This window comes from Ostrea edulis, chromosome 8, assembly GCF_947568905.1.
Source record: "Ostrea edulis chromosome 8, xbOstEdul1.1, whole genome shotgun sequence".
Taxonomy (NCBI): domain Eukaryota; kingdom Metazoa; phylum Mollusca; class Bivalvia; order Ostreida; family Ostreidae; genus Ostrea; species Ostrea edulis.
This window is the reverse complement of record NC_079171.1, coordinates 36,665,174-36,687,696: the sequence shown is the minus strand read 5'-3', so window position 1 is coordinate 36,687,696 and position 22,523 is coordinate 36,665,174. Positions and strand designations below refer to the sequence as shown.

General features: G+C 36.8%; 1 protein-coding gene across 3 annotated transcripts in view; it reads left to right on the top strand.

The window, feature by feature from the left end:
- The window catches only part of LOC125661544 (uncharacterized), a 32,489-nt gene extending 21,975 nt beyond the window's left edge, over window positions 1–10,514 (top strand). For 2 of the 3 annotated variants that reach the window (XM_048893587.2, XM_048893589.2), the window contains exons 8-12: window positions 272–1,840; window positions 2,186–2,302; window positions 5,758–5,860; window positions 6,736–6,915; window positions 7,694–10,514. In XM_048893587.2, coding sequence (XP_048749544.2) covers window positions 272–1,840; window positions 2,186–2,302; window positions 5,758–5,860; window positions 6,736–6,915; window positions 7,694–8,892 — 3,168 coding nt within the window. In that variant the 3' untranslated portion in view covers window positions 8,893–10,514. The remainder of the gene's footprint in view (window positions 1–271; window positions 1,841–2,185; window positions 2,303–5,757; window positions 5,861–6,735; window positions 6,916–7,693) is intronic. The other variant, XM_048893588.2, reaches the window with a different exon arrangement.
- The last annotated feature ends 12,009 nt before the right edge of the window (window positions 10,515–22,523 follow it).

Below are 22,523 nucleotides of genomic sequence, written 5' to 3'. Positions count from 1 at the left end.
GTTCAGAGTAATAGTGGAGAGAGTGATTCAGATACAGAAAGTGGAGAGGTGGGGAAAAGTGTTCAGAGTAATAGTGGAGAGAGAGAGAGAAGTGTTCTGAGTATTAGTGGAGATAGAGAGAGATAGATAGAGAGAGAGGTGTTCTGAGTATTAGTGGAGAGAGAGAGAGAGGTAGGTGTTCGGGAGACTTTTCCTTGTCTTTACAATGAGTAATTCCTACATGTATCCTTTCTCTGACTATCCTTTACAGACATTTTGATATTTTTTACAGGAAGTGTGCATTAAGGAGGAAGAGGACCCTTTTGACATTTTATTCAATATGGAGGTAACTACCAGGGATGGAAATCTCTACATGATGCCCATATCTGAGTCAAGGGAAGATAACTCTGTAACGACCACCGAGGCAGAGAATGATAACGATGCATGTCTCTCACAGATACCCCGTCTGGGAGAGTTTGAGGAAAATTATTCAGAATGTTTGAGAAATTCGGAAGTGGATGCAGATAGAACTGAATTGTCAAAGGTTCAATCCACAGAAGATGAGAGAAAGGCTTCTCTGCTCAGATTATTGTCCAACCCAACCTTCACACAAGCCAACCAACAGCTGAAGCTTCTGATTGGAGACAGCACAAAAGCCGGAACAAAGAAGAAAGGGAGGAGAATGGTCAGAAGACCCATAGCTACGCAGACAATCAAAGAACTGAAAAATTTGTTAGAGAAGAGGACAGTTACACAAGCAGACGGTTGTTTTACAAACCTGAAAACCTCAAAATCAAACAGAGTGATGAGAAGTATGAACAGAAATTCCTCTGACTTAAACAGGCCAACTGTAGGTACAACTGGTCCTACTGTTTCTGCAGTTCTCGCGTCACGGACCACATCATCACCCGCTTCAGAACCTCCGTCAAATGCTGCCGATTCTCAGCAGACAGTGAAACGTGATTCTAACGAGAAACAGGCAACCCTGAATTTAACGTTAACAATAAATCCTGTGACTGGGAAACTAATGCTAGTGAAGTCAGAAGATGTAGCAGTTGACGGCAATTTGAAATCAACAAATGCAGACAGTATGAGACAACTATCCTTAGCGTTAGTATCAAACTCTGAAACTCGGAAGGTGAGGGAGTCGTCAGAGGCAATGTCAAAACGGGAACAAACACTTATAGCAAATTCTAGTCGTGAGGAATCTTCGCTGGTGAAATCACCAACGACAAGTGAGGATGGTTTCAGTCGGCTGTCGCCGTCGGAGGCATCTGTGACATCAGATCCCAAGGTAGAGGTAATAGTTAAGCATGATGTTGCGAGTCGGTCATCCATCAATTCAACACTAGGCTCAGACCCACCGACAGGGAATTCGAAGTTATCGACGTCTTCCCAGTCATTTAACAGTGATTGTGTGAACCAGTCATCCGTAAATCTGTCTGTGCCCTCTGACCCTAAAGCAGTGGAACCATCATCAGAAGCAACAGGCTGTGAAAGTTTTAACCAATCACCTCTAGACCTGACGATACCAGACTCAGTGACTAAAACTTCTACAGTAGTGCAATCACCCGATAAGACAAAAGATCGTGAAAATTTCAGTCGGGACCCAATTATCCAAAAATCTGTGTTAGTGACATCACCCAATAGGACCAATGAGAGTAAAAGTCAGTCATTTGAAGGTCTAGATCCAGCGACAGAAACGTCACAAGGAGCAGTTTCAGGAACAGCAGATACTGTAAGTGATCAGGCTGGAGATTCTCGTACGCAAATGTCCGGGGCACCTGCTGGTACAGGATCAAAGTTAATACACAAAAACAACAAGCCGGCAAGGTCAAGGACACAGCACTCACAGCATAAGGTAAGCAGTCATACATCTCATGAGAACAAAGTACTGTGAGTAACATTTGTTTTTGTATTTTGTTTATAAGAACTTTATTTATGTGTGAAGAAATTTGTCGCATGAGACATGCGTTTTGTCTCACAATGCTAATGTATCAAACTTGGATAAAAGGACTCTTGTGATCGTGACCTTTGGCCTCCTTGTTCCAAGATTTATAACTATATTTAATGGTCAGCTACAATGAAAGCATAGTAAATTCATAAATTTCAGATTTGTTGAGACTGTGACCTTTGACCCCACTACTCTGAAAAGAAACATTTAATGTGTATGTAACTTACAACAAGTTTTGTTGATTGTCTTTAGCTGGGCCCTTCTTCCAAAACGGACACATTGTCTCACAGAGGGCAGGTGAAAACAACTCCCGTGCTACAGAATGCAGGCAATGCGGTTCAAGGGGCCGGTTCTGGAGAAACAATAGAGGTAACGAAACCTAAAAAGTATGTCAGGAGCAATCATACCTGCTGGGAGTTTTATGATCGAGAATTACCATAGATAATACACTATGCAGTTTTAGAATATCTTGTTAGCTCACTTTGCTGAAAGCTGAAGGGATTGCTCTGATTGAAAATCATCTGTTCTATCTGTGAACTTAATACATTTATTGCATGAGAGTGAGGGAGATATGAAGATGTATTCACCCAAGAAAAATTATATACAGTCCACTCCACTTATATTGAAGTCGGTTATATTGAAATATCTAGTATATTGAAGTTAAATTAAATCTCCAAGTAGCAATATTTGTGAATTTCAGCATTGGTTAAATTGAACTTTGGATATAGTGAAGAATTCAGGTCGTTCCCCTGAATTTCATTATATCCGGAGTAGACTGTAATTATAATTTTTCTTGGGTGAATACATCTTATCTCTATCACTATCATGCAATAAATTGTTTATTATGCCGAAACAAAGCAAGACTGCAAAAATTGCATTTGAAATTGGAGTCCGCTCATCTATACATTGTATGTAGCTGAGATTTCTTGTATTTCCTTTCTCCTTGAATGCTGATTTACTTGTTTTTGTATCAACCAAAACCAGGTGATTTAACTGTATCAGAAACCCGCATATAACCGAATGCCTCTTGTGCCGTATGAACTATGGAAGCTTATATTTTGATGTCGCAATAAACTATGTTTAGCTTGATGTAAGTTATGGAAAATTCATGATGCTGCCAAAGGGGTGAAATATGATAGGGAGATATGATTTTTGAGAATGAGATATGAAGTTTTATCCTCCCTTGCACCTGACTGTTTAGACCAATCAGATTACCCGTTGCATAGAATTTTCATACTGAGATATATTAATTCATATTTACAAATTCTTTGTGGGCTGGTGATAAGGACGCTTGCTTTACAACAAGATAAGGCTTTCGGAGAAAGTCATAGTGCTGTACAAAAATGACCTCGGTGTACATCACAATGAAAAAGTATGTCACGACGTACAGGCGCTAGAGTCGTATCCCGCGGAAAATGTCATGATATTTTATTATTATTATTATTCATTTATAAAGCGCAAAATTACATATAGTTTCTATGCGCTGAACAATGTTTGTGCTAAGAATCAATGATGATATACATACATGTACCAATAAAAAACCTGCAAGAGCTATAAAATAAATGATAAAACAATAGAAAAACTTTAAATAAAACATGGTAGTAAGATGACAAGGTGGTTAACTTTGACTAGACAAGATACAACTGACACACAGGTAATTGCATTCATATACTGGATCAATGTTCAATTTGTAAGAGATTGCACATGGGAGTCCTTGATATTGCACTGAATTTTACAATTTTACATTCACGCTTTAACAAGAGTGTTTTTAGCTTTTTCCGTAATGCTCCCTGTGCTTCATCTACTATCAAGTTTTAAGCAGTAGAATTACATGTGAGTGTAATCTGTGTGTCATACATGTATGATCATTTAATATTTTTTTACATTAATGTGTATCAAAATTGATGCTGTTCGACCTGTATGGTCAAGTGTTACCAATGGTAGGAATTTTCAGGTCACTTGAATCACCCCGGGGACCTTTTGCTATTGGTCTGCATTAGTTGTTGTCCATTATCCATTTACGATGGAACATTTTAAACTTCTTGATAATTAACCCTCCAACTCTTTTCAGATTTTGGAGTGAAGTCTTTTTGGGACAAGGGAGACATGAAATATAAATTTCAGGATTCCTGCATTCCCAGGCCTTGGGGGTGGGGCAAAAACTGCCAAAAATTGACCGATTTGCAAAAACCTCAAGTCTGTAAAAAAACAAACCCACGTATAGTGATGTTAAATAGGAACTCAAGGGTTCTACCAAAATTGTAAATTTCTTTATCCCAGGGGTTCCAGGATGGGGACGAAATTATCCTAGTAATTATTGTCTTTTTATCATTTGAAAGACTTCATTTTTTTTTCCGTATAAAAACTAAATGCATAGTTTATGAAAAGCAGAAAGGTATGTACCAAATTTGTGAATTTTACAACCACAGGGTTCTGATTGTAGGGTGAGTCAAAAATAGCCCTATAGTGTTATATCGATATGGCCACTTTTGATGGCATTCGTATCTTAAGAACCAATCTTGGTTAAGACTGCTGCTGAATATTAGAATTTAGCTTTGATATGCAGAACAGGAAAATTGTTACAGATTTCATAACTCTTCGGTCTAATAATGCTCAGTAATTTGTATTACTGCATACATCTGCATAGTTGAACAAAAACATCACAGTGTAATGCATTTTCAACAGTGAATACTTATAGGTTATAGACATTGTATGGGAAAATATGGCGACCAAGTTTTTTAGCAGGTAGACGAACCGAGCTTGCGAGGTCCATCTGCGTTAAAAAAAAACGAGGTCGTCTCATATTTTCCAATACAAAGTCCATAACCTTTTTATTATACACTTTCAGTTTCATTTAGAAACTAACAATACTTTTATTTTTAACAATTTTTTTATTGGTTTAAATGTGTAAAAGATGAAAAACACAACAAAAAAAACGAAGTGGTAATTTGATTGTGACGTAATGTATGCGGGCTGGAATGTTTCCGTGCAGATGCCTGCAAACTTTTAAAGAAAGAAGAAGAGATAAAATTGAAAGGATATGATAATATAATTTATCCACTGAATAAAACTGATATTTTCACTGCAGTTAAAACAGCTGATTGTGACGTTATGTTAACTCATTGTGACGTCATGTTAACTCATTGTGATGATATGTTAACGCATTGTAACGATATGTTAACTCATTGTGACGTTATGTTAACTGATTGTGACGTTATGTTAACTCATTGTGACGATATGTTAACTCATTGTGACGTCATGTAAACTCATTGTGACGTCATGTTAACTCATTGTGACGTCATGTTAACTCATTGTGATGTCATGTAAACTCATTGTGACGTCATGTTAACTCATTGTGACGTCATGTTAACTCATTGTGATGTCATGTTAACTCATTGTGACGTCATGTTAACTCATTGTGACGATATGTTGAGTAATACTATACATCCTTTAAGATTTGAAGTAAACATGTTCATACACCAAATGAAATGTAATAGAGAGAAAATTCAGTGCTTTGTAGTTGGATATGGAATTTATTTTACGAGTAAGATGAGATTTTTTTTTTATATTTTCACTCTTTTTCTTATATTTTCACTTGTGCTTCACACTCGTGCTTTACACTCATAAGACAGTATTTTTTTTTTTATATTTTCACTAGTGTCTTGCACTCGTGAAAATATATTAAAAGAAATCCTGTCTCACTCGTGAAATAAATTCCATGTTCAACCACAAAGCAGTGAATATATATATATTTTCTATGGGATTCAGGATTACATGCTGTTTAACACAGAAGGTCAGTAGATTTATCTTTGAATGAATTGTAGAGGCCTCCTTCTAAGACAGTGAAAGGAAAAAGGGATGAGAAACTGGCCCATTTATTTACAACTCCGAAGGACATGACCGTGTGGGGTATGAATATCTTCCAAGGTACAATTTCATTGTTCTACATGTAGAACTCATAATTGTTTTCTATAGTATTATGATGATAAGTCATGTGTTGTACGTGTATTTATAAATAATTCATTTATTTCTCCATTCATGATATTTTTTCTGTAGAAAGTTTTCAGCCTTTTTCTATTCATTTTCCAATAAATTTAATTTTGATACATCGTTAACTATACTTCTGTTTTTTTAGAAATACTTGCGTACATTTGCAATTGTTCAACATTTACATCATACTTTAACATGGTAACCCTCTTGTGTATGTACTGTTTTAGTATGGTACAAAAAACGTATTATTTATTTTTCGAGTATTTCCTTATTCCAATAGTGGACATTTACAAAGGAATGTACTGCAGTCGTAAACAATGTGCATATAGAACTTCTCTATAGATATGGTGCGTCTATTTTAAGGGGTGGAATTTGGACAGAAATCGAAGTAGAATGTAAATATAAGACATAAATTTCAGTTGTGAAAATACATGAGGGCATGAACTACAGTGCTTCATGCAGGCTTACTTTTCATGAAATGCCAATGAGCTTCATGATGCTGGCATGAAAGCATGACAGTTCATACCCTCATGTATTTTCAAAGGTGGAGATTACAGAAATTAACAAGTTTGTTTTTCTCCTATAAAATGAATAAAACGTGTTATAGACGGATAGAAATTTGATAGTTTGTTTAATATTTGCAATATATCATGAATGTAGTCAAATGGACTTTACACTTGAAATAAATCCCCTGGGTTCTCTAAAGTTGTTGAGGGTTCTTTGTATAGTAGGACCGAGTAGTAACAGACGAAGTACTGAATGACACGTCCGGAATTTTAATGTTTCATCAGTTCAGACTAATGTTACTGTAGATGAGATGAACAATGGGTTGGAAGATGGGAATCCTTCAAGAACTTGTGACTCCAAGGAGGGAAAGTCCGCTTCCAAAAGATTTGGAGAGGTCTCTGATGAAGAGTTGATTAAGTACTACGAAGGCAACCAGTCCTCCAGCACTAGGAAAAACACCAGATGGGGACTCAAAGTTTTCCAAGGTATGTTGTATGTTTCTGTTTTGTTGACTGTGGCTCTTAGCATACATTCAGTCATAATGTATCACGGATTTTATCGAATTGTTAGCTGCCATTGAATAATCCGACTGACATGCACAGACACCACCCAGTCTGTAGGTCTTATTTTTATGCCCCCCCCCCCCCCTCCTCCTTTGAAAAAGAGGGGGCATATTGTTATGCACCTGTCGTTCGATTTCTAGACCAAGTCATGCTCTGCTTGATAGACATCAAACTTGGGACACTGATACATCTTAAGGGGTAGATGACCTCTATTGATTTTCAGGTCACAGGGTCAAAGGTGAAGGGTCAATCCAGTCTGGACATATTGTCTGCTCAGTATGTTGAGAATCCTTTGACAGACATCAAACTTGGTACGCTGGTACATTGTAAAGAGTAAATGAACCTCATTGATTTTGTGTTCACATGGTCAAGGTTCACATTGGTCATCTAATGAAGTATTATATTTGTAAATGTCTTTTCTATATTTTGAGAATCATTTGCTTGATTAACACCAAACTTGGTACACTGGTACATCATAAGGAGTAGATGACCTCATATTGATTTTGAGGTCACATGGTCAAAGGTCACGGGTAAATCCACTCTGGATATAGGAATTCCTGATATTGTCTGCTCAATATCTTGAACCATTTTGGAATTACTATAGTTTAAATGATACATGTGTATAACCCTTTTTAATTTTGTAGCAAGAGGGGCATACATGTTTCTGAAACATTTCTTGTTTTCATTCTTATTAATTCAGAATGGTGTTTGGAGACTCAAGAAGAAGCAGTGGATTTCTCATCAATCAATTCCCAAGATTTGGCGACATTACTTACGAAATTTTATTGTGAAGCAAAGCCCAAACCGCTGAATTCTCGACAGAATGCATTTACAGCAGAAGCGGCCGGGGAATACCATAAGAACACCCTGAAAAATATCCGCGGGGCTATCAACCGCCATCTCCAGGATTTAGGACGGAACATTGATATTGTAAACGACAAAGAATTCAGGGCAACGAACAGGACCCTTAAGGGCTTGCTAAAGCTGAGAATGCAGGAGAGACTTTCAAGGCCCTCCTTGCAAGACGATGTTATTAGTGAGGAGGATTTAAAATCTATTTTTGCTTACTTCAAAAATGCTGAATCGCATCCTGTATTACTGCGGCAGTGTGTCTGGTTTAATCTCGCAATTCATTTCGTTACGCGGGTGACAGAATTTCATCCCCAGTTGAAAATCAACTCATTTTTGTTCAAGAGTGATGAAACGGGTGAATACGCAGTCTTGTTGCATGAGATTAAACAAAAAAATGCCCAGGGCGGATCAAACGGTGAGGACGTACTCAGTGATAAACGCATGTATGCTACACAAACACGACAGTGTCCTGTAAAAATGCTCAAACTTCTAATAGAAAAAACCGATAAAAACGCAGATTCATTGTTCAACCAGTACAACAAACCTGCTGTGGAATACCCCACTTTGGAGTCTACATGGTACATCAACAAACCCTTAGCAAAACGATCATTCGCCAACTTTTTATCGGACATCTGCAAATACGCAAAAACAAGCAAAATATATGCCCCGCATTGCCTTCGGACCACAGCTATACGGCATACGAACAACATAGGTCATCATACCGAAGCATCAGTTACATCGGACAAAAGGCACGGCTCAACAGAACAGAAAAAGACTCTCGGTTCGACACTGCCAAAGGTTACAGTAATGGAAGATGACAACTCACCTCCGGCTCGATGTCCGGATCCGGAAGCAGACATACTGGCTCAATGTCCGGCTCCGGAAGCAGACACACCGGCTCAATGTCTGGCTCCGGAAGTAGACACGCCGACAGATTCGTGTTCAGTTCAATTAAGCATGAAAACTCCTGTTGGTTCAACTTCTGGTGATTGCAGCTCTGCTGTGGCTAAGGAAACAAACTCAGATCCCATTAAAAATGATGATTAATCTCCTGAATTCGAAATCTGTGTCAAACACTGTCCAAGGGATCTTAACACGTTCATTTCTTCATGGTTGCACATCCAAGATGATAACCGAATCGCTTTCTGCTTGAATATACCCCGGGTCTGTAAAATGTAGACATACCCACTTGTGATCGAAGTCCAACTTTTATAAAAGGAACAGATAAAGTCAACAAGTCAGACTGAGATCAAAAGTGAGCTTGCCGAATTTTTATGGTCCTGGGGCCAGAACTATTGGCTTTTTAGCTCATCTGAGTTTAAAGCTCAAGTGAGCTAATCTGATTAATTTTGTCTGGTGTTCGTCAATCTGTGTCCTTAAACTTCCCTTCTCCAGAATCATAGGGCTCTTGCTTGTGTTAAGAGGAACAAGTGTGTTCAAATGAAGTGACATGCCCTTTTTTTGAGTGGAGTTGATTAAAAATTAGTAAAATTGTGGCATCTTATAAAGTACACTGGGTCAATTTCAGTCAAACTTGGCACATCTTGAGCTAAGGGGATTCAAGTTTGTTCAAATGAAGGGCCATCCATGTTACCTCCAAACGGGGAGATAATCAAGATAAGGCAAAATAGTATGGGGTCATTTAAAAATCTGCTTCTTAATAACCACTTGCAAGACGGGAGGGGGGATAGAGGATCAAAGTGTTACATGGGTATATATATAGAAATTTTTTATGAAAATCTTTAGAAGAACAACAGGGCCATGATTACTCATATTAATAAGCAAGCATCCCTGGGTAGTGCAGATTCAAATTTGTTCAAATTTGGTCCTTGGGATAGGATGTTGGCCACAGTTTTACGGGAGAATACATAAGGCAAACATCTTCAAAAATTCAACTCAAGAACAGCAGGGCTGTGAATATTTGTACTCATGTTAATCTGCAGGCATCTTCAGGTAGTTGGGATTCAAGTTTGTTAAAATCATGGTCCCCATTGGTAGGATGGGGCCACAATAGGGGATAAAAATTTTTTAATGGGTATATATATATATATAGTGAAACATCTTTTTAAAATCTTCTCTAGAACAGTATGACCACAGTTACTTATATTGATATACAAGAATCTTTGGGTAGAGCAAATCAAGTTTCTTAATTTTGGGGCCTCAGGGGTAGGATTGGGTCACATAAAGAGATAAAAAATGTTATTGTAGGAATTGAAAGGAACTTAATTAAAGCAATTTTTTCATGATTACGTGTACCAGGGTCACACTAAATCATATTAAAATGCAAATGTTGCAAGAAGCTCTGTGTATTGAAGTTTTTAGTATGCCCCCACACCCCCTTGACCAAAGAGTGGGGGGAGAGGGTGTCCTAACTTTTAAATGGTGAGCGATAAGGCTCTCATTTGCATGTGTATTCCTTGTGTCAAGACCTGTCATTTAGCTCCAAAGTTTTTAACCTTGTGACATTGACCTAAGAAAACCTAACTTATTCAATGTCTCCTAAATTATTTATAGTAGGGCTTTCATATTTTGTCTATAGATTTCTTATGACAAGGTCTTGCATTTTATACCATAGTTTTTGACCTTTGTCATTATCTTGTATTATGCATTGCTGTATTTGGACCTTGCAATTGTGTATTGTTGCATTTCATTAAAGAAATGAAGAAATATATACTTTGTATTTATAATTCAGTGGTTACGATTGTGTCAGATGGCATTTTTTAGTGTAACAAAGAATGGAATGGTGTTGGACCTGTGTTTGCATGTTTATTTCGTAAATCACAAATATTTGAGAGAAAAATTGACAAATAATTTAATTTTAAGGAACATCATATTTGCATCATTCTTGTTGGAGGTATTTCTAGCTGTAATAAAAGATGGGTGTGTCTAATAGCGCCATCTGTTGGACAGAAAAAAACAGCCACAAGAAAATAACTGAAAAACAACTACATTATTATCTTTTCTACCTTATAAATTAGAAACAGGATTAAAAATACTTGGTAAGCAGACCTACTGTTTTTGGTACCAGAAAGATAATATTTAAACAATACTTTCTGTGTTGTTATATCAGTAGATGTAGGTACATGCATTCCAGAAAAAATTCAAATCCTGAGTTAGCAGGTTATGCACATTTTTTATCTGCAATGGTTGCTACCTTTATCGACTGGTAAAACAATAGAGACATTTTATTGTTTATATCTATGTCATTTAAAATAAACTTAAACTATAGATTTTATTACTACAGTTGGAAGAATTGTTTTAGCACACTAAAACTGATGTCTCCTCATTTGCCATGGTTTTTATAACCATATTTTAGGGATCATCTATAAAGTGGAAAATTATGAGTTACGGTACATGACAGTTTCCTATAGACTGTAATATGTATAAGTGTTTCAACCAAGGAACTGTTGTAAACATATGATAGTAAATTAAACTTACTAATATGCTAAATATCGAAGACCTATGTCAAAAGACAAAAACGTTATGTCCCAGACAAACTATGTATGATAATAGGAAGAAGAAGAATTCACACTATTTAAAACGATACGTCTCCTTCTGGGAAGGGGATACATAAATATATCGTTGACCCATTAGTTACTTTAAACGGAACAGTCACTGCACCCCTTGACCTTGACGACGTGTCATTCGATAATGGTTACGTGGACAGGTGGTACTAAAAACCGGGCCTGGAGGTTATAAAACTTTTTTGAGGACATTTTCATACTCAAACTCTGTGCTCTAAATTGTACCCGCACTCAAAAGTGAAGATTATAAAACTTTTATAAAATCATTCTCATAACCAAATGGAGTACACGCTAAAGATTTTTCGAGTATGTTTGGAGCTTGCTCAGAGTTGTACTCGAAACAAACATGGCTGAGTTTGAGTATGAGTACGGTAAAATTTTATCACCTCCAGGCCCGGTTTTTAATACCATCTGTCTGTGAAGGAATTACTTTGCAACATACTTGTATTCATTGTCGCCGATGAAAGCAATGTCCATTTCAAAAGAAATACCCGTTATAAGAGAAAAAATTCAGTGGATGTACTGTATAAACATCAGTGTAGTGAAGGGCTGGTGTCAAACATTTTCATTGGTTATAAAGATAATTCATTGCAGTGGTCCCTCAGTATCTATGTTATAAGGTCACCCCCGCTTATTGCCTGAAAATCTTTTAAAAAACAGATTTGTCCTTGTGGTAACACCCCCGCTATATTGCCAACTCCGCATTATGCCATATGCCGCTGATTTGCACAAACAAATGGTCAAATTCTATAGGTTTACCCTTGAGAACCCATCGGTAATCACTTCTGTACAGGGAAGTGCATTAGGTTAATTATTAATTATTGAATATAACTCATGATTATCAAAATGTTTATACAAAATGTTCAGCCCAAATAAAGTAGGTAACTGAATTTTTTGACTGCTCAGTGAATTGTCAGTAATGATGAATTAGATACATTGCCACCCTCACATTATTGAATAAAAATTGTCGATCTATCGAGGGGACACTGTATATCCACAAAGTTCATACATTTGTAATATGATTTAAAACTACAGGGAAAGAAAATCACTGAATACTATTAGCATGAATTCATTATAAGTGGGTTTGCTGTAACCATGTTTTACTGTAAGCATGAATTCATTATAAGTGGGTTCGCTCTAACCGTATTTTACTGTAAGCATGAATTCATTATATGTAGGTTCGCTGTAACTGTATTTTACTGTAAGCATGAATTCATTATAAGTGGGTTTGCTGTAACCATGTTTTACTGTAAGCATGAATTCATTATCAGTGGGTTCGCTCTAACCGTATTTTACTGTAAGCATGAATTCATTATGTGTGGGTTTGCTGTAACTGTATTTTACTGTAAGCATGAATTCATTATAAGTGGTTTTGCTGTAACTGTATTTTACTGTAAGCATGAATTCATTATAAGTGGGTTCGCTGTAACCATATTTTACTGTAAGCACGAATTCCTTATAATTGTGTTCGCTGTAACCGTGTTTTACTGTATGTAGGGTGATGTAGTATAGGGGGAAACTAACGCATTGGAGCTTCAAAGGGTTATCACAGAAAAAACAGTTGAAAGTACATGTATACATGCACTACAAAATGATGCACCATTTCAAGTGAAAGATATACGATTGTTCAAAGCTCATATTGAAAACCCGTGGTATTAAATCTACAAAATATATATTTTATTTACAAACAGCTTTGAAAGACCTTAAAAGAAATTTTAATACTACTTTATCATGAAACTGAATTGTTAAATTACCTATCACGAACTACTGTCACAGGGGAGTAATTACTGTTTTTGCTGTAATGTCAGCACTATCTGGAATTGACTGAGTTACATGCCATAACAGAACTAGTTTTTCTGGCAATGAATTATTTCTTATCTTAGTTTATTATGCCCTCCCCCTTTCTGAAAGGAGAAGCAGATTGGTTTGCTTTGGACGCGTTGGTCGGTCGGTATATCAAGTGTTGCTCGCTCAAAATCTCGAGAACCCTTTGCTGGACAGATATCAAACTTCATATTTTGGTTCCCCCTAAAGTGTAGATGACCCTTATTGATATTAATTCAGGTCAAGGGTCATTCCACTATGGACATTGGACATTGCACAACGACTTTGCCATAAAAAAAACCCAGTAGAATTTCTCCCTGTACTTTTTCAAACAAGCTCTTGGACAAAGACGTATATAAACTGCGAGAAAATGGTTCTATCGAAGCTTCTCACTGTTACATATAGGCCTACCGCATATGCATTCCGTTCTGCTCTCAAATTCAATACACACTCTCACCAACTGACCTTCACCTTGTAACAACATATAGGCAGAACTTTGCTAGCAGTGTCTACCAACTGGTGGTTTTAAAAAAGAAATTTAAAGACAAAAGATAATAGAACTTTCAATTATAAATAATAAAATATGATATTTCCCAACTTTGAATTGAATTATAATGCTTTCATTTTTTTTTAAGGAACGCGTACGTGTTTACAACAACAGCACGCCGCGCTCCCACTTCCTAAGTAACAACGTGTAGATAACAAAATATAATGATTAATAAAATTGCTTGAATAAAATAATTTAAAGGTATTGTGATTTTCACAATAAGTTTGATCATTTTTATTATATTCCCCCCCCCCCCCCCCCCCCCCCCCCGAAATGCACCCGTGACAGTAGGCCTAGTTGTCAATGCTACATAATCGTATTATAATTTAGGCCTATCTAACTTCTCCAAAAATAAATGTTATAATAATTGCACTGTTTATTTTAGAAAAGCAACAGCGCTAATTACAGTTGTTTACAGAAATGGCATTACCAAATAGTGTTTAGACAGTGATCCCATGTAAACATTATTTACTCGCAAATTTATGCAGATTTCATACTCGCTTTCCTCGCTACATTTGGGTCGCTATTTGTATGCACTGGTGGCTAAAAGATATAGGACTCGGGAAATTTGTCAACATCGAAATAAATGTTATCCATGGTAAATAAATTAGGCCCCTAAAACCCGAGTTTTTAAAAATATCTACCACTACTATTACAACAAATTGATCGACGAAGGTCGCATATGACATCACTGTACCACGTGACTACCTATCTAATTAACTAGGCTTTTTGAAATCGGGGCTTAGATTTAAGTCCGTATTGTGGCAAATTATCGCAATACTTTAGTGAACGAACTATTACAATTAATTTCTATAAGCATAAGGAAGACAAAATGCATATAATTCTGTATACTTTGAAAACACGAGATGTGTCCTTTAACATCTGTCTGGATTGTATTTAACTTTTCCAATATATGTTGTCTGGTGTGTTTCATGCCGATTGTTTGGCCGTTCGTGGCACACTGATTTTGACTATGGATAATTCCGTTTACCTAATCAAGATATAGGGTTCACGGCGGGTTTGACCGGTCGATGGGGGATGCTTATTCCTCCTAGGCACCTGATCCCACCTCTGGTATATCCAGGGGTCCATGTTTGACCAACTCTCTATTTTGTATTGTTTATAGGAGTCATGAGACTGATCACTGTTCGTTATCTTCACCTTTATCCTTTAAATACCTTGAGAACACTTTCCTTGACAGACACCAAACGTGGTACACTGGAACATCATCAGGAGTAGATGTACCCCATTGGTTTTGGTGTCGGTATATAATCAATATTATATCAATATGCAAACATCCCCAGGTAGTTCAGATTCAAGCTGGCTCAAACTAAGATCCCCAAGGGTAGCAGGGGACAACAAAAAGGAACCAAAATTTTATATAATAATATTTAGGGAAACATCAATAAATATCTTCATCTCAAAAGCAGCAGGGCTATGGTTAGTCAAGCATCCACAGGCAGTATATGCAGATTGAAAGGGGGGGGGGGGGGGGTAAGAGTACGTGGGACACAATGGGGATAGTTTTAGAAATCTTCTCAAGAACAACAGAGCCATGATTGATCATACTATTATGAAATGATCTTCAGGTAATGCAAATTCAAGTTTGTTAAATTCAAGGGCCCAGGGGTAGGGTGGGCCATAAGAGGAGATCAAAGTTTTATATTGGAATTTTCAGGAAATTGTTTCACGAATAATAGGGTCACACTAAATCATGTCAAATAGCGAATGTTACTAAGTTGTGTGGATTCGCGTTTTTGGCTCACTTGATCAAGTGAGCTAGTTTGATCCCCCGTTGTCCGTTTGTGTCTGTCCGTCTGTCTGTAAGCTTTTCACATTTTCGACTTCTTTTCCAGAACCACTCGGCTAATTTCAAATAAAATTGGCAAAAAGCACCCTTGGATAATTGGTTTTCAAGTTTGTTCAAATGAACAAAAATGTCCATCTCCAAGGGGAGATAATCACGAAAATAGGATGGGGTAATTTAAGTCTTAAATCTTCCCAAAAACCAATGGATCAAGAAAGTTGAAATTTTCACGAAAGCTTTCTTACACAGAGCAGATTCAACTTTGTACAAATCCTCTTCCGGAGCTGTAGGGTTGGGCCACAATACAATTATATAGGGGACATCTTAAAAATCTTCTCAAAAACCAATGGGGCAGAGAAGTTGAAAATTACATGAAAGCTTCCTGACATAGTGTTGATTCCGGTTTACACATTTCAAGGCCCCTGGGGGATGGAGTGGGGCCACAATAGGGGATCAAAGTGTTATACGTTCATATATAGAAAACATCTTTGAAAATATCTCTGAAACAATTTAAGCTTTTGTTTAATATACATTCTTTACGGAAATACCTTTCATGTAATGCAATAGTGTGTTATCTTGTGACCTTGACCTGGAATTTTGGCCTACTGTTGTTGTATAATACTTTAACTTGATTGACACTTGTGACCTAGATTCTTCAGTAGAAAGATGACGTAACACTGATTACATAACTGTGTCTTTCATGAATGTTCCGGAGAGCTCATTTTTGTTATGAATACGCTGTGAATATTATGATGTAAACCCAGGGCCGTAAATTACATGGAGGCGGAGGAGGCAGCTGCCTCCTCCAACTTTTGAGCCAAAAAAAAATTAAAATTTAAAGTTCATTAGAATTTATGTTGTTTCCAATAACTAAGAACATGATACCTCCCTTAAAAAGCATTCCAAATCTTTCTTTTAGAATGAGTTAGTCAAGTAACATCTTAGAAGGCCCTAGAATCAAGGATTTTGCACGAAACGTGTTCAGTGTGCACAAAATGTGCTCAGCGTCTGGGGGCCTGGGCGGCCCCCAGACCCCCGCCTAATTTCCTGCCTCCTCCAAATTGAAGGTTAATTTACGACCCTGAAACCTCAGGAAGAAAGGCACATGAACATTGGTGATTAAACGCATTTTCAGATATGTCTGGGGAGCTATATAAATTTGATTGGAATTGACAACCGCTTTGTGACAATTTGTGTGTAAATTCAGTTCGACATTTAAACATGCAACGGACGTTAACATTGTATGTCTGTCTTAATTTAGTAATTTGTTATTGTTGTACTTTTCTTTCAATAATTGTAAATAAATCGTGTAAATTGTTTAGTTTGCTTTGTTATTAAATTCTGTTGTGTCATTACAGGTAAATTCTGACCCATAACACTTTTAATGAAATCTGACGCATATGATATAACCTGAACTATTTGAGGCAGATCTCTTATACCTTGTTTGATTTCTTATGGCAAGACCTCTCATTTGATATCATAATATGTGACCTTGTGACCTTGAACTTGGGAGTTTGACCTACTTCAAAGAAAACACACTATTAATATATTCGAAACTATTTTAGGTGGGGCTTTCATATTTTGTAAATTGATTCTTTATGGCAAGACATACTTACTGGTATTTGATCTTTTGACCTTGGAGATTGACCTACTTAAAGAAAAAAGTCCTGACCTATTCAATATATCTGGAATAATCAAAGGTAGGGCTTTCATACTAGTATTTTGTATAATTATATGACTTTAAGGCAAGACCTTATCATTTTGTGAAGTTTGACCCTGTGACATTGACCTTAATGATAGACCTACGTTTTGAATATCTAACTTATTTAATATCTCCTGAACTATTTAAGGTAGAACTTTCATGTTTTGTGTTTAGATTTCTTGTGGCAAACCCCTTTCATTCACACTATGACTTTGTGACATTGAAACATTTGACCTACTTTTAAGAAAACGTAACCTGTTAAATATCTTCAAAATTATTGTAGGTGGCGCTTTCATATTTCGTATACATTTTTTTTATGATGAGACCTTGTGATACAATCGTATTTGATCTTGTGAACTTGACCTACTTTCTTTATATCTCCTATTACTATTCAAGGTAAAGCTCTTATAGTTTGTACATAGATTTTTGATACACTTCAGTGTTTTACCTTGTAAACTTGACGTTCCACCTACTTTTAATTCAAAGAAAACCTATTCAATATCTACTGAACCATTTAATGTGGGGCTTTCATATTCTGTATGTATGTAGATTTCTTAAGGCAACGTCTTCGTATCATACCACGATTTATGACCTTGTTTTATCCAGAACAGCTAAATCATGTCAATCATATTCGTGATGAGGCATCTCCGTTTTATGTGAATTCCTTTCCATTTATGTTTTCATTCTTTTGGGGTTAGGTTGGGGCCACAACATGGGGTCAAAGTTTTTTTTAATGAGAATAAAGATTGATAAAAAAAAAATCTTTCAAAAATCACAACAGCTGAACAATGGCAGGGCCAAGGTGACTCAGATGAGCCTCTTGTTTCCACGCCCCTGCAACTAAAGTTGGAGGGATAATATTTTTGTCCTGTGTGACCGTCCAAAACTTTAACCTTGCTCTTAACTCTGGATTAGTGAGGGAAAGGGTTCCCATTTTTCATATGAGTATTCCTTTCCGTTAACACCAAAGTCTTTAACCTTTCGACCTTGGAGTTTGACCTACATGTAAGGCAGTATCTCCTGAACTATCTTATGTGGGACTTTCTTATTTTGTAACTAGATTACAAAGGAAAAGACTGTATATTTCATAACACATACCATGATGTTTGACATAGAGGTCTTGATCTAGGAGTCTGGCCCAAATTTCAGAACGTTTATTTAAAACTGAACCTTGCTCATAATTTTTGAATGGTGAGTGATAGAGCTCTCATATTTCACATACATGTACATATCTTGTGACAACGCATTTATTGTACAAAGGTTTTTAACCTTGTAGTAACCTTGACATTGGAGTTTAACCCACTTTTAAGAAAAACTAAAGAAGACAATATCTCTTGAACTATTTCAGGTGGATCATTCGTATTTTGCGCAAGTCTTCTTATGATAAACATTAATCACTTCAGGTTAACAAAAGATAAAAAAAACTTATTAAGCTGGATCTGGTTTTAGTTTTTCCCCAAAGCTCATCCATGATCAATCTAGACTCACCTAAGGCTGAGTAAATATCGTTGATTGTTTTTCAATGCCTTCAATCTGTGGGCACATATATAACGTTTGATAGACCTCTTGCAACGATGTCCTTGCATGATGCATACATTCTTTAATGCATTTTAAGCTCTGCATGGTATTTCATATTTTTGTTATGGTATACATTTTCCGAATAGCTCCCTACTTAATGAAAGGTGAAGATAACGAACAGTAATCAATCTCCTAACTCCTATAAGCAATACAACATGGAGAGTTGGACAAACACGGACCCCTGGATATACCAGAGGTGGGATCAGGTGCCTAGGAGGAGTTAGCATCCCCTGTCGACCGGTCACACCATTCCTGGTAACAATAAAACGTGTTACTGATGCATATTTGAATGATAAGAATGGTAATCTGAAGAAATACATGTAGATACAGCACTATATTTGTAAATTTATGTTGTTAAAACAGATATTAACTGTTCCATTGCAAGATGGTCGACATTAAATGTAAAAGTCGCAGGTCTTTAATTCGGATACAACCTTCAGTCAGTTGTTATAGGTTACAGAAATTGAGGTGTCTTTTTTTCAGTAGAAATCACATGTTCTGAGTATGATGATATTTATGTAGCAATTTTCCATTATCACCTGTATATTGTGTTTATATATCTCTTTCAATTGATTCGATATGCAAGAGCATGTTCTGCGTATGATCAGACTTTAGATCGAGAAAGGTTACTGATAAACAAGTTGATGTTGCACAGGTTTCATCAGTCTCGCTTAAAGTCTGTATTTTGCATAATCTACGGCCGTTTTAATGATCTAGTTTGCCGATACAACCTAGCTTTGGATCAAATGATGACTGTCGTGTCTCATAAAGATTGTTAGTCCGTTCTGGCATATCGATTTTGATTTCGGATTACCTCTTTTACCTGATCAAGATATGGGGCTCACTGTGGATGTGACCGGTCGACAGGGAATGTTTATTTCTCCAAGGCACCCGATCCCACCTCTGGTATGTCCAGGAGTCCGTGTTTGTCTGTCTATTTCTAGTTCCTTTTAGGAGTTATGAAATTGATCACTTTGTTTTCGTGACTTTTCATGAATAAAAATAGTAGTTTTATGGTTCTCAAGTGAATAGAAATACATTAAAGGGGTATTCTGAAGTCATAAGTAAAAGGAAGGTTAAATGAAAGGTACAAATTCGCTTTGGGTATAATTTATAGGATTACGCTATATAGCCGAATTCTATTGTACAACGCTACCACACTTTCCCGAGTTTGAGTTGCTTCGCTTTCCCAACACGAGTATGTATGAAATAACTATTCAACCTACATAATGCAAGGTGAAGATAACGAACAGTGATCAATCTCATAACTCTTATAAACAATGCAAAATAGATAGTTGGGCAAACACGCCAGAGGTGGGATCAGGTGCCTAGGAGGAGTAAGCATCCCCTGTTGACCGGTCACACCCGCCGTGAGCCCCATATCATGATCAGGTAAACAGAGTTATCTGCAGTCAAAATCAGTGTGCCAAGAACGGCTTAACAATCGGTATGAGACACGTCAGACAGCATTTGACCCAATGCGAGGTTGTATTGACGAACTAGATCGTTATAACGACCATATAATTTGCAAAATGCTGACTTCAATCGAGACTGTTGAAATCCCTGTAACATCAACTTGTTTGTCAGTAGCTTACCTCGATTTAAAAACTGACTATACCCAGAACAAGCTCTTGCATATCGAATCAGTTGAGATATATAAACATCATATGCAGGTGATAATGGAATATTGCTACATAAATGTGGGAAGTTGACGATGGAGAAGCTGAAATCATCCCGTTTGTCATACAGTTGAGTTGTCAGTTTGCCGTTAATGTCTACTTTCAATAAAATATTTAAGTATGAAGCAGAAGTGGAGGACTCTGTGGTGTCCTTTATTTCGAGCTCACAGGGATATATCAAATCTACATATGAATGAAAGCTATCATTGTTAATAGACAAAACGTCATCGATATATACTGTTAAATATAATGACAAATCACATAATAAAACATTTTTATTGTGCCTAATATTCTCCAATTACATGTACACACAATGAAAGCGTATTGAACACAAGAGTGTCACGTCAGTAAAGTGATTATGATTTCGACAGGCCAAAGTGGGTTTACACTCACTAAACAATAGATAACTTGCCTGTAGTTTGAGAATATATTTTTTAAATTAGATATAAAACAGAAATTTCCGTTTTATCTATTACAATGTAACAATAATGATTTTCACTCATACGTCCATTCGATATATTCCTGTGAACTCAAAATAAAAGTCACCGTAAAGTCTTCCGCATCTACTTCTTACTTAATTATTTTAATGAACATAGATGTTTACGAGAAACTTACAACTTAACTTTATGGGACTACTTCAGCTTCTCCATCGTCAACTTCTTATATCTATGTAGCAACATTCCGTTATCAGCTGGATACGGTGTTTGTTTCTCTCGACTGCAAGAGCGTGCTCTGTGTATAATCAGTTTTTAAGTTTTAGGCAGGCTGCTAATAAACCGAGGCCCGTGTCAGCAGATGTTGTATGATAAAGGACCCTTTTCAAAGGCTGAATGCGCCTAGCATAGGCGTAAATTTTACAGCCATTCACCGGCAATGGTCTCCATATGCAGGGGTGAGTCCAGGAATTGCGTTTACGGGGGGTGGGGTGGGGCGCTTCATGAGACAGGGGTTGGGGCCGCCTTGACGCCCCCAGTGGGTCCAGGTGAGGATCCAGGGGGCGATACCCCTGGAAGCTCCAGGATTTTACAGATTTTAAAGGGTTTGAAATATGTTTCCTATTTAGTCATTTGTACTATTTTCTATAATTTTCAATAAGGTGAAATGAATAAAATGACGCCAATTTTAATGCTTTTTGGAAAAAATTAAGTTCTCTACCAATAAAGTAATTCAAGAAATTAAAAGATTTTGTCATTTATTTCTCCGGGAGTGGAAGAAATTATTGCTTCTTTTATCGTTTAGTACATTTTTCTAAACAAGATATCACGATTTACCTTAAATTTGAAAATTTTAGGAGGGGGGGGGGGGGAGCCGGTTGCGCCCACTTAAATCCGCCACTGATATGAGTGAAAAAATCCCGAGCGAATATATAAGAATACATAATACGCAATACCAATCGAGCAAATGATATAATACCTGATTAGTTCACGTCTCTGGGTAGGAAAGGCACAAATGAAAGGTCAAAATAGCGAACAGTGATCAATTTCACAACTCCTATAAGGAATATAAAACAGAGAGTTGGTCAGATATACCAGAGGTGGGATCAGGTGCCTAAGAGGAATAAGCATCCCCTGTCGACCGGTCACACCCGCCGTGAGCCCTATATCTTCGTCAGGTAAAGGGAGTTATCCGTAGTCAAAATCAAAGTGCATAACAATCGGTATGAAACATGTCAGACAGTATTTCACTCAATGATAAGTTGTATTGGCAAACTAGATTATTATCATGACCATTGCATTTACGAAATGCTGATTTTAAACGAGATTGTTGATACCCCTGCAACATCAACTTGTTGGTCGGAAACCTGCCTTGATTCATAAATTGATCATACACAGAAGCTCTTGCGTATCGAATCAATTGAGAGATATAAACATGATAATTGAATATTGCTACATAAATATGTAAAGTTGACGATGGAGAAGCTGAAATCATACCGTTTGTGATAAAATTTAGTTGTTAGTTTGGCGTTAATATTTATTATTTTCAATAAAATATCGAAGTACGAAGCAGATGCTGTGGA